Source organism: Asterias amurensis, chromosome 7 (assembly GCF_032118995.1).
Source record: "Asterias amurensis chromosome 7, ASM3211899v1".
In the NCBI taxonomy this organism is placed as follows: Eukaryota; Metazoa; Echinodermata; class Asteroidea; order Forcipulatida; family Asteriidae; genus Asterias; species Asterias amurensis.
The window spans coordinates 20,664,533-20,677,057 of record NC_092654.1 but is presented as its reverse complement, the minus strand read 5'-3'; the positions used below and the strand labels follow the sequence as shown (position 1 = coordinate 20,677,057).

The 12,525-nt window shown below is 34.4% G+C and overlaps 1 protein-coding gene across 1 annotated transcript in view; it reads left to right on the top strand.

Annotated features, from left to right (window-relative positions):
* The window catches only part of LOC139939589 (uncharacterized), an 84,564-nt gene that overhangs the window by 58,773 nt on the left and 13,266 nt on the right, over positions 1–12,525 (top strand). The window contains exons 86-110 of the mRNA XM_071935601.1: positions 216–254; positions 519–548; positions 1,381–1,440; positions 1,812–1,850; positions 2,115–2,144; positions 2,821–2,880; positions 3,255–3,293; positions 3,558–3,587; positions 4,415–4,474; positions 4,847–4,885; positions 5,150–5,179; positions 5,854–5,913; positions 6,285–6,323; positions 6,588–6,617; positions 7,449–7,508; positions 7,881–7,919; positions 8,184–8,213; positions 8,888–8,947; positions 9,319–9,357; positions 9,623–9,652; positions 10,329–10,388; positions 10,762–10,800; positions 11,065–11,094; positions 11,926–11,985; positions 12,361–12,399. Of these exons, the coding sequence (XP_071791702.1) occupies positions 216–254; positions 519–548; positions 1,381–1,440; positions 1,812–1,850; positions 2,115–2,144; positions 2,821–2,880; positions 3,255–3,293; positions 3,558–3,587; positions 4,415–4,474; positions 4,847–4,885; positions 5,150–5,179; positions 5,854–5,913; positions 6,285–6,323; positions 6,588–6,617; positions 7,449–7,508; positions 7,881–7,919; positions 8,184–8,213; positions 8,888–8,947; positions 9,319–9,357; positions 9,623–9,652; positions 10,329–10,388; positions 10,762–10,800; positions 11,065–11,094; positions 11,926–11,985; positions 12,361–12,399 (1,071 nt within the window). The remainder of the gene's footprint in view (positions 1–215; positions 255–518; positions 549–1,380; positions 1,441–1,811; positions 1,851–2,114; positions 2,145–2,820; positions 2,881–3,254; positions 3,294–3,557; positions 3,588–4,414; positions 4,475–4,846; positions 4,886–5,149; positions 5,180–5,853; positions 5,914–6,284; positions 6,324–6,587; positions 6,618–7,448; positions 7,509–7,880; positions 7,920–8,183; positions 8,214–8,887; positions 8,948–9,318; positions 9,358–9,622; positions 9,653–10,328; positions 10,389–10,761; positions 10,801–11,064; positions 11,095–11,925; positions 11,986–12,360; positions 12,400–12,525) is intronic.

The following is a 12,525-nucleotide window of genomic DNA, read 5'->3' as shown; positions in this document are numbered from 1 at the left end:
AGTCGTATCATTTTGGAACGCATCACTGAATTATACTTTTGTAACAAGTAGTGGACAAAATAGATGTTAGCAAAACACCTTTTGTTTGTACTTCGGAAATGTATAAGTTAATGTCTTTTTTTTTCATGACCAAAAGATAAAACATTGTTACAATATCTGGACAAATCATATTGAGTTAAGTTATCCTAATAATAATGATTAACAAATCTTTTCAGGTGGTGGACGCCGTGGACGTGGCAGTGGATCAGGCTCAGGTAGGTTCCTTAATATTTGGGTTCTTTGTTGTAAAGAGTGAAAGGTTTCCAATCGTTCATAATTGTAGTTCCAATATTGCAATATCTCACCTAACAATTTCACATCTAGACTTGATAGAAAAAACTCAATTCATTCTGGAATGCGTTCAAGTGACCGTGTTTTAGTTAGTATTGCTCTGTGTAGTTCACGATGGGACAAAATCCTTCAACCACAGATGTTAATTTACTTTTTTTCTATCACGGTATTATTCTTTCTTTTTGCAGGGAAAAAGGATAACATCTTATCTGCTGGAGGTAAGTCGTTTAGTTGTGTTGTAGAAAGAAAGATTTATCCGTTCATGGTTCCGTGGAGTCAAATGTGATAACGATAGCCGTTTGTTTCGTTTAAACCTTCGATTTTGACGGACTATTTGATGTTTTTTTAATTTAATAAAGAAACGGACGTGCAAAAGAAGATTCCGGAACCTCGAACACGAACGACAGGTAAGACCATTGCTCTCATCAAACGTTTTTTTTTTTGTACGTCTTGCAATTAGCGTACAGTAAGGACAAAGGTTTGAAAAATGCAAGCTCAACTAAATTTAACCAAAATAATGTCCTTTGGGTGTTATTTTTAAAATTGAATGTGTGATTTTGTTGTATTTCAAAGCCCAAAAAACAATATAATTAAAAAAATCAAACCACAATATAAGTTTCTGGCTATTTATTTGGAGGTTTCAAAACGTTAACCATGTTCGCAGAGAGTGGACGTTTTAAGGTAAAGAGATACAGTGAAAACGAACAAAGCAAGTATAGTTAAAGTAGTTGCCACGTCAAAATTATTGCAATATTTTCAATCTGTCGTAATTGATAAAATGGTCAAGCAAGATTGGGATCGTTCCTAGAAGTTTTTACCTTTATACGTGATGTTAAAAGTCATACAATTCTATAACGCATGACTAGATATTTCATTTTGTAACAAGCAGTGGTCAAACAGATGGAAGCAAAACATCATTGTGTTTATGATTCGGAAATTGTGTATGTCACTGTGTTGTTCTTGATAGCCAAAATAGTAATGTCATCACACCAGTTTAAAGAGTCACAAACATTAGCATCCTTTTAATAATGATATAACATTACTTTGCAGTGAGGGAACGTAGCCGTGGAAGTGGCAGTGGAAGTGGCAATAAGAAGGGATCGAATTCAGGTATGTTTCTACCAAATGGGGTTCCGTCCCTTAATGACTGCAGCAATTCCAATTGTTCATAATGACCTCCCAAAGTAGACATAATTAAAAGAATTTTCCATAGTCAGATCGTTCCTAGAATTATTAAACATAGTTTATAGTTAAACATGCGTCAATAGTCGCATCATTTTGGAACGCATCACTGAATTATACTTTTGTAACAAGCAGTGGACAAAATATATGTTAGCAAAACACCTTTTGTTTGTACTTCAGAAATGTTATAAGTCAATGTATTTTTTTTCATAGCCCAAAAAAAAAACATCATAACAATATCTGGACAAATCATTTTGAGTTAAGTTGTCCTTTTAATAATGATGAACAAATCTTTTTAGGTGGTGGACGCCGTGGACGTGGCAGTGGATCAGGCTCAGGTAGGTTCCTTAATATTGGGTTCTTTGTTGCAAAGAGTGTAAGGTTTCCAATCGTTCATATTTGTAGTTCCAATATTGCAATATCTCACCTAACAATTTCACATCTAGACTTGATAGAAAAAACTCAATTCATTCAGGAATGCCTTCAAGTGACTGTGTTTTATTTAGTATTGCTCTGCGTAGTTCACGCTGGGACAAAATCCTTCAACAACAGATGTTAATTTACTTTTTTTCTATCACGGTATTCTTCTTTCTTTCTTGCAGGGAAAAAGGATAACATCTTATCTGCTGGAGGTAAGTCGTTTAATTGTTTTGTAGAAAGAAAGATTTATCCGTTCATGGTTCCGTGGAGTCCAGTGTGATAACGATAGCCGTTTGTTTCGTTTAAACCTAAGGACAAAGGTTTCAAAAATGCAAGCTCAATTAAATTTAACCAATGTCCTTTGGGTGTTATTTTTAAAATTGAATGTGTGATTTTGTTGTATTTCAAAGCCCAAAAAGCAATATAATTAAAAAAAATCAAACCACAATATAAGTTTCTGGCTATTTATTTGGAGGTTTCAAAACGTTAACCATGTTCGCAGCGAGTGGACGTTTTAAGGTAAAGAGATACAGTGAATACGAACCAAGCAAGTATAGTTAAAGTAGTTGCCACGTCAAAATTATTGCAATATTTCCAATCTGTCGTAATTGATAGAATGGTCAAGCAAGATTGGGATCGTTCCTAGAAGTTTTTACCTTTATACGTGATGTTAAAAGTCATACAATTCTATAACGCATGACTAGATATTTCATTTTGTAACAAGCAGTGGTCAAACAGATGGAAGCAAAACATCATTGTGTTTATGATTCGGACATTGTGTATGTCACTGTGTTGTTCTTGATAGCCAAAATAGTAATGTCATCACACCAGCTTAAAGAGTCACAAATATTAGCATCCTTTTAATAATGGTATAACATTACTTTGCAGTGAGGGAACGTAGCCGTGGAAGTGGCAGTGGAAGTGGCAATAAGAAGGGATCGAATTCAGGTATGTTTCTACCAAATGGGGTTCCGTCCCTTCATGATTGCAGCAATTCCAATTGTTCATAATGACATCCCAAAGTAGACACAATTAAAAGAATTTTCCATAGTCAGATCGTTCCTAGAATTATTAAACATAGTTTATAGTTAAACATGCGTCAATAGTCGCATCATTTTGGAACGCATCACTGAATTATACTTTTGTAACAAGCAGTGGACAAAACAATATATGTTAGCAAAACACCTTTTGTTTGTACTTCGGAAATGTTATAAGTCAATGTCTTTTTTTTCATAGCCAAAAGATAAAACATCGTAACAATATCTGGACAAATCATATTGAGTTAAGTTATCCTTTTAATAATGATAAACAAATCTTTTTAGGTGGTGGACGCCGTGGACGTGGCAGTGGATCAGACTCAGGTAGGTTCCTTAATATTGGGTTCTTTGTTGCAAAGAGTGTAAGGTTTCCAATCGTTCATAATTGTAGTTCCAATTTTGCAATATCTCACCTAACAATTTCACATCTAGACTTGATAGAAAAAACTCAATTCATTCAGGAATGCCTTCAAGTGACTGTGTTTTAGTAAGTATTGCTCTGTGTAGTTCACGATGGAACAAAATCCTTCAACCACAGTTGTTAATTTACTTTTTTTCTATCACGGTATTCTTCTTTTTTTCTTGCAGGGAAAAAGGATAACATCTTATCTGCTGGAGGTAAGTCGTTTAGTTGTGTTGTAGAAAGAAAGATTCATCCGTTTATGGATCCGTGTAGTCAAATGTGATAACGATAGCCGTTTGTTTCGTTTAAACTTTCGATTTTGACGGACTATTTGATGTTTTTATTTTATTTTATAAAGAAACGGACGTGCAAAAGAAGATTCCGGAACCTCGAACACGAACGACAGGTAAGACCATTGCTCTCATCAAATGTCTTTTTTTTTACGTCTTGCAATTGGCCTACAGTAAGGACAAAGGTTTGAAAAATGCAAGCTCAACTAAATTTAACCAATGTCCTTTGGGTGTTATTTTTAAAATTTAATGTGTCATTTTGTTGTATTTCAAAGCCCCAAAACAATATAATTAAAAAAATCAAACCACAATATAAGTTTCTGGCTATTTACTTGGAGGTTTCAAAACGTTAACCATGTTCGCAGCGAGTGGACGTTTTAAGGTAAAGAGATACAGTGAAAACGAACAAAGCAAGTATAGTTAAAGTAGTTGCCACGTCAAATATATTGCAATGTTTCTAATCTGTCGTAATTGATAGAATGGTCAAGCAAGATTGGGATCGTTCCTAGAAGTTTTTACCTTTGTACGTGATGTTGAAAGTCATATAAATCTATAACGCATGACTAGATATTTCATTTTGTAACAAGCAGTGGTCAAACAGATGGAAGCAAAACATCATTGTGTTTATGATTCGGAAATTGTGTATGTCACTGTGTTGTTCTTGATAGCCAAAATAGTAAATGTCATTACAGCAGCTTAAAGAGTCACAAATATTAGCATCCTTTTAATAATGATATAACATTACTTTGCAGTGAGGGAACGTAGCCGTGGAAGTGGCAGTGGAAGTGGCAATAAGAAGGGATCGAATTCAGGTATGTTTCTACCAAATGGGGTTCCGTCCCTTAATGATTGCAGCAATTCCAATTGTTCATAATGACATCCCAAAGTAGTCATAATTAACAGAATTTTCCATAGTCAGATCGTTCCTAGAATTATTAAACATAGTTTATAGTTAAACATGTGTCAATAGTCGCATCATTTTGGAACGCATCACTGAATTCTACTTTTGTAACAAGCAGTGGACAAAATAGATGTTAGCAAAACATCTTTTGTTTGTACTTCGGAAATGTTATAAGTCAATGTCTTTTTTTTTCATCGCCAAAAGATAAAACATCGTAACAATAACTGGACAAATCATATTGAGTTAAGTTGTCCTTTTAATAATGATGAACAAATCTTTTTAGGTGGTGGACGCCGTGGACGTGGCAGTGGATCAGGCTCAGGTAGGTTCCTTAATATTTGGGTTATTTGTTGCAAAGAGTGTAAGGTTTCCAATCGTTCATAATTGTAGTTCCAATATTGCAATATCTCACCTAACAATTTCACATCTAGACTTGATAGAAAAAACTCAATTCATTCAGGAATGCCTTCAAGTGACTGTGTTTTAGTTAGTATTGCTCTGTGTAGTTCACGATGGGACAAAATCCTTCAACCACAGATGTTAATTTACTTTTTTTCTATCACGGTATTTTTCTTTCTTTTTGCAGGGAAAAAGGATAACATCTTATCTGCTGGAGGTAAGTCGTTTAGTTGTGTTGTAGAAAGAAAGATTTATCCGTTCATGGTTCCGTGGAGTCAAATGTGATAACGATAGCCGTTTGTTTCGTTTAAACCTAAGGACAAAGGTTTGAAAAAAGAAAGCTCAATTAAATTTAACCAATGTCCTTTGGGTGTTATTTTTAAAATTGAATGTGTGATTTTGTTTTAATTTAAAGCCCCAAAAATGATAATTAAAAAAATCAAACCACAATATAAGTTTCTGGCTATTTACTTGGAGGTTTCAAAACGTTAACCATGTTCGCAGCGAGTGGACGTTTTAAGGTAAAGAGATACAGTGAAAACGAACAAAGCAAGTATAGTTAAAGTAGTTGCCACGTCAACATTATTGCAATGTTTCTAATCTGTCGTAAGTGATGGAATGGTCAAGCAAGATTGGGATCGTTCCTAGAAGTTTTTACCTTTAAACTTGATGTTAAAAGTCCTATTATTCTATAAAGCATGACTAGATATTTCATTTTGTAACAAGCAGTGGTCAAACAGATGGAAGCAAAACATCATTGTGTTTATGATTCGGACATTGTGTATGTCACTGTGTTGTTCTTGATAGCCAAAATAGTAAATGTCATTACACCAGCTTAAAGAGTCACAAATATTAGCATCCTTTTAACAATGATATAACATTACTTTGCAGTGAGGGAACGTAGCCGTGGAAGTGGCAGTGGAAGTGGCAATAAGAAGGGATCGAATTCAGGTATGTTTCTACCAAACGGGGTTCCGTCCCTTAATGATTGCAGCAATTCCAATTGTTCATAATGAAATCCCAAAGTAGTCATAATTAAAAGAATTTTCCATAGTCAGATCGTTCCTAGACTTATTAAACATAGTTATAGTTAAACATTGTGTCAATAGTCGCATCATTTTGGAACGCATCACTGAATTATACTTTTGTAACAAGTATTGGACAAAATAGATGTTAGCAAAACACCTTTTGTTTGTACTTCGGAAATGTATAAGTTAATGTCTTTTTTTTTCATGACCAAAAGATAAAACATTGTTACAATATCTGGACAAATCATGTTGAGTTAAGTTATCCTAATAATAATGATTAACAAATCTTTTCAGGTGGTGGACGCCGTGGACGTGGCAGTGGATCAGGCTCAGGTAGGTTCCTTAATATTTGGGTTCTTTGTTGTAAAGAGTGTAAGGTTTCCAATCGTTCATAATTGTAGTTCCAATATTGCAATATCTCACCTAACAATTTCACATCTAGACTTGATAGAAAAAACTCAATTCATTCAGGAATGCCTTCAAGTGACCGTGTTTTAGTTAGTATTGCTCTGTGTAGTTCACGATGGGACAAAATCCTTCAACCACAGATGTTAATTTACTTTTTTTCTATCACGGTATTATTCTTTCTTTTTGCAGGGAAAAAGGATAACATCTTATCTGCTGGAGGTAAGTCGTTTAGTTGTATTGTAGAAAGAAAGATTTATCCGTTCATGGTTCCGTGGAGTCAAATGTGATAACGATAGCCGTTTGTTTCGTTTAAACCTTCGATTGTGACGGACTATTTGATGTTTTTTTTATTTAATAAAGAAACGGACGTGCAAAAGAAGATTCCGGAACCTCGAACACGAACGACAGGTAAGACCATTGCTCTCATCAAACGTCTTTTTTTTTACGTCTTGCAATTAGCGTACAGTAAGGACAAAGGTTTGAAAAATGCAAGCTCAACTAAATTTAACCAAAATAATGTCCTTTGGGTGTTATTTTTAAAATTGAATGTGTGATTTTGTTATATTTCAAAGCCCAAAAAACAATATAATTAAAAAAATCAAACCACAATATAAGTTTCTGGCTATTTATTTGGAGGTTTCCAAACGTTAACCATGTTCGCAGCGAGTGGACGTTTTAAGGTAAAGAGATACAGTGAAAACGAACCAAGCAAGTATAGTTAAAGTAGTTGCCACGTCAAAATTATTGCAATATTTCCAATCTGTCGTAATTGATAGAATGGTCAAGCAAGATTGGGATCGTTCCTAGAAGTTTTTACCTTTGTACGTGATGTTGAAAGTCATATAAATCTATAACGCATGACTAGATATTTCATTTTGTAACAAGCAGTGGTCAAACAGATGGAAGCAAAACATCATTGTGTTTATGATTCGGAAATTGTGTATGTCACTGTGTTGTTCTTGATAGCCAAAATAGTAAATGTCATTACAGCAGCTTAAAGAGTCACAAATATTAGCATCCTTTTAATAATGATATAACATTACTTTGCAGTGAGGGAACGTAGCCGTGGAAGTGGCAGTGGAAGTGGCAATAAGAAGGGATCGAATTCAGGTATGTTTCTACCAAATGGGGTTCCGTCCCTTAATGATTGCAGCAATTCCAATTGTTCATAATGACATCCCAAAGTAGTCATAATTAACAGAATTTTCCATAGTCAGATCGTTCCTAGAATTATTAAACATAGTTTATAGTTAAACATGTGTCAATAGTCGCATAATTTTGGAACGCATCACTGAATTCTACTTTTGTAACAAGCAGTGGACAAAATAGATGTTAGCAAAACATCTTTTGTTTGTACTTCGGAAATGTTATAAGTCAATGTCTTTTTTTTTCATCGCCAAAAGATAAAACATCGTAACAATAACTGGACAAATCATATTGAGTTAAGTTGTCCTTTTAATAATGATGAACAAATCTTTTTAGGTGGTGGACGCCGTGGACGTGGCAGTGGATCAGGCTCAGGTAGGTTCCTTAATATTTGGGTTATTTGTTGCAAAGAGTGTAAGGTTTCCAATCGTTCATAATTGTAGTTCCAATATTGCAATATCTCACCTAACAATTTCACATCTAGACTTGATAGAAAAAACTCAATTCATTCAGGAATGCCTTCAAGTGACTGTGTTTTATTTAGTATTGCTCTGTGTAGTTCACGATGGGACAAAATCCTTCAACCACAGATGTTAATTTACTTTTTTTCTATCACGGTATTTTTCTTTCTTTTTGCAGGGAAAAAGGATAACATCTTATCTGCTGGAGGTAAGTCGTTTAGTTGTGTTGTAGAAAGAAAGATTTATCCGTTCATGGTTCCGTGGAGTCAAATGTGATAACGATAGCCGTTTGTTTCGTTTAAACCTAAGGACAAAGGTTTGAAAAAAGAAAGCTCAATTAAATTTAACCAATGTCCTTTGGGTGTTATTTTTAAAATTGAATGTGTGATTTTGTTTTAATTTAAAGCCCAAAAAATGATAATTAAAAAAATCAAACCACAATATAAGTTTCTGGCTATTTATTTGGAGGTTTCAAAACGTTAACCATGTTCGCAGCGAGTGGACGTTTTAAGGTAAAGAGATACAGTGAAAACGAACAAAGCAAGTATAGTTAAAGTAGTTGCCACGTCAACATTATTGCAATGTTTCTAATCTGTCGTAAGTGATGGAATGGTCAAGCAAGATTGGGATCGTTCCTAGAAGTTTTTACCTTTAAACTTGATGTTAAAAGTCCTATTATTCTATAAAGCATGACTAGATATTTCATTTTGTAACAAGCAGTGGTCAAACAGATGGAAGCAAAACATCATTGTGTTTATGATTCGGACATTGTGTATGTCACTGTGTTGTTCTTGATAGCCAAAATAGTAAATGTCATTACACCAGCTTAAAGAGTCACAAATATTAGCATCCTTTTAACAATGATATAACATTACTTTGCAGTGAGGGAACGTAGCCGTGGAAGTGGCAGTGGAAGTGGCAATAAGAAGGGATCGAATTCAGGTATGTTTCTACCAAATGGGGTTCCGTCCCTTAATGATTGCAGCAATTCCAATTGTTCATAATGAAATCCCAAAGTAGTCATAATTAAAAGAATTTTCCATAGTCAGATCGTTCCTAGACTTATTAAACATAGTTATAGTTAAACATTGTGTCAATAGTCGCATCATTTTGGAACGCATCACTGAATTATACTTTTGTAACAAGTATTGGACAAAATAGATGTTAGCAAAACACCTTTTGTTTGTACTTCGGAAATGTATAAGTTAATGTCTTTTTTTTTCATGACCAAAAGATAAAACATTGTTACAATATCTGGACAAATCATGTTGAGTTAAGTTATCCTAATAATAATGATTAACAAATCTTTTCAGGTGGTGGACGCCGTGGACGTGGCAGTGGATCAGGCTCAGGTAGGTTCCTTAATATTTGGGTTCTTTGTTGTAAAGAGTGTAAGGTTTCCAATCGTTCATAATTGTAGTTCCAATATTGCAATATCTCACCTAACAATTTCACATCTAGACTTGATAGAAAAAACTCAATTCATTCAGGAATGCCTTCAAGTGACTGTGTTTTATTTAGTATTGCTCTGCGTAGTTTACGATGGGACAAAATCCTTCAACCACAGATGTTAATTTACTTTTTTTCTATCACGGTATTCTTCTTTCTTTCTTGCAGGGAAAAAGGATAACATCTTATCTGCTGGAGGTAAGTCGTTTAATTGTTTTGTAGAAAGAAAGATTTATCCGTTTATGGTTCCGTGGAGTCCAGTGTGATAACGATAGCCGTTTGTTTCGTTTAAACCTAAGGACAAAGGTTTCAAAAATGCAAGCTCAATTAAATTTAACCAATGTCCTTTGGGTGTTATTTTTAAAATTGAATGTGTGATTTTGTTGTATTTCAAAGCCCCAAAAACAATATAATTAAAAAAATCAAACCACAATATAACTTTCTGGCTATTTATTTGGAGGTTTCAAAACGTTAACCATGTTCGCAGCGAGTGGACGTTTTAAGGTAAAGAGATACAGTGAATACGAACCAAGCAAGTATAGTTAAAGTAGTTGCCACGTCAAAATTATTGCAATGTTTCTAATCTGTCGTAATTGATAGAATGGTCAAGCAAGATTGGGATCGTTCCTAGAAGTTTTTACCTTTGTACGTGATGTTGAAAGTCATATAAATCTATAACGCATGACTAGATATTTCATTTTGTAACAAGCAGTGGTCAAACAGATGGAAGCAAAACATCATTGTGTTTATGATTCGGAAATTGTGTATGTCACTGTGTTGTTCTTGATAGCCAAAATAGTAAATGTCATCACACCAGCTTAAAGAGTCACAAATATTAGCATCCTTTTAATAATGATATAACATTACTTTGCAGTGAGGGAACGTAGCCGTGGAAGTGGCAGTGGAAGTGGCAATAAGAAGGGATCGAATTCAGGTATGTTTCTACCAAATGGGGTTCCGTCCCTTAATGATTGCAGCAATTCCAATTGTTCATAATGACATCCCAAAGTAGTCATAATTAAAAGAATTTTCCATAGTCAGATCGTTCCTAGAATTATTAAACATAGTTTATAGTTAAACATGTGTCAATAGTCGCATCATTTTGGAACGCATCACTGAATTCTACTTTTGTAACAAGCAGTGGACAAAATAGATGTTAGCAAAACATCTTTTGTTTGTACTTCGGAAATGTTATAAGTCAATGTCTTTTTTTTTTCATCGCCAAAAGAGAAAACATCGTAACAATAACTGGACAAATCATATTGAGTTAAGTTGTCCTTTTAATAATGATGAACAAATCTTTTTAGGTGGTGGACGCCGTGGACGTGGCAGTGGATCAGGCTCAGGTAGGTTCCTTAATATTTGGGTTATTTGTTGCAAAGAGTGTAAGGTTTCCAATCGTTCATAATTGTAGTTCCAATATTGCAATATCTCACCTAACAATTTCACATCTAGACTTGATAGAAAAAACTCAATTCATTCAGGAATGCCTTCAAGTGACTGTGTTTTAGTTAGTATTGCTCTGTGTAGTTCACGATGGGACAAAATCCTTCAACCACAGATGTTAATTTACTTTTTTTCTATCACGGTATTTTTCTTTCTTTTTGCAGGGAAAAAGGATAACATCTTATCTGCTGGAGGTAAGTCGTTTAGTTGTGTTGTAGAAAGAAAGATTTATCCGTTCATCGTTCCGTGGAGTCAAATGTGATAACGATAGCCGTTTGTTTCGTTTAAACCTTCGATTGTGACGGACTATTTTTTTTTTTTTTTTTTTTTATAAAGAAACGGACGTGCAAAAGAAGATTCCGGAACCTCGAAAACGAACGACAGGTAAGACCATTGCTCTCATCAAACGTCTTTTTTTTTGTACGTCTTGCAATTAGCGTACAGTAAGGACAAAGGTTTGAAAAATGCAAGCTCAATTAAATTTAACCAATGTCCTTTGGGTGTTATTTTTTAAATTGAATGTGTGATTTTGTTGTATTTCAAAGCCCCAAAAACAATATAATTAAAAAAATCAAAACCACAATATCAGTTTCTGGCTATTTATTTGGAGGTTTCAAAACGTTAACCATGTTCGCAGAGAGTGGAAGTTTTAAGGTAAAGAGATACAGTGAAAACGAACAAAGCAAGTATATAGTTAAAGTAGTTGCCACGTCAAAATTGTTGCAATATTTTCAATCTGTCGTAATTGATAAAATGGTCAAGCAAGATTGGGATCGTTCCTAGAAGTTTTTACCTTTATACGTGATGTTAAAAGTCATACAATTCTATAACGCATGACTAGATATTTCATTTTGTAACAAGCAGTGGTCAAACAGATGGAAGCAAAACATCATTGTGTTTATGATTCGGAAATTGTGTATGTCACTGTGTTGTTCTTGATAGCCAAAATAGTAATGTCATCACACCAGCTTAAAGAGTCACAAATATTAGCATCCTTTTAATAATGATATAACATTACTTTGCAGTGAGGGAACGTAGCCGTGGAAGTGGCAGTGGAAGTGGCAATAAGAAGGGATCGAATTCAGGTATGTTTCTACCAAATGGGGTTCCGTCCCTTAATGATTGCAGCAATTCCAATTGTTCATAATGACATCCCAAAGTAGACATAATTAAAAGAATTTTCCATAGTCAGATCGTTCCTAGAATTATTAAACATAGTTTATAGTTAAACATGCGTCAATAGTCGCATCATTTTGGAACGCATCACTGAATTATACTTTTGTAACAAGCAGTGGACAAAACAATATATGTTAGCAAAACACCTTTTGTTTGTACTTCGGAAATGTTATAAGTCAATGTCTTTTTTTTTCATAGCCAAAAGATAAAACATCGTAACAATATCTGGACAAATCATATTGAGTTAAGTTATCCTTTTAATAATGATGAACAAATCTTTTTAGGTGGTGGACGCCGTGGACGTGGCAGTGGATCAGGCTCAGGTAGGTTCCTTAATATTGGGTTCTTTGTTGCAAAGAGTGTAAGGTTTCCAATCGTTCATAATTGTAGTTCCAATATTGCAATATCTCACCTAACAATTTCACATCTAGACTTGATAGAAAAAACTC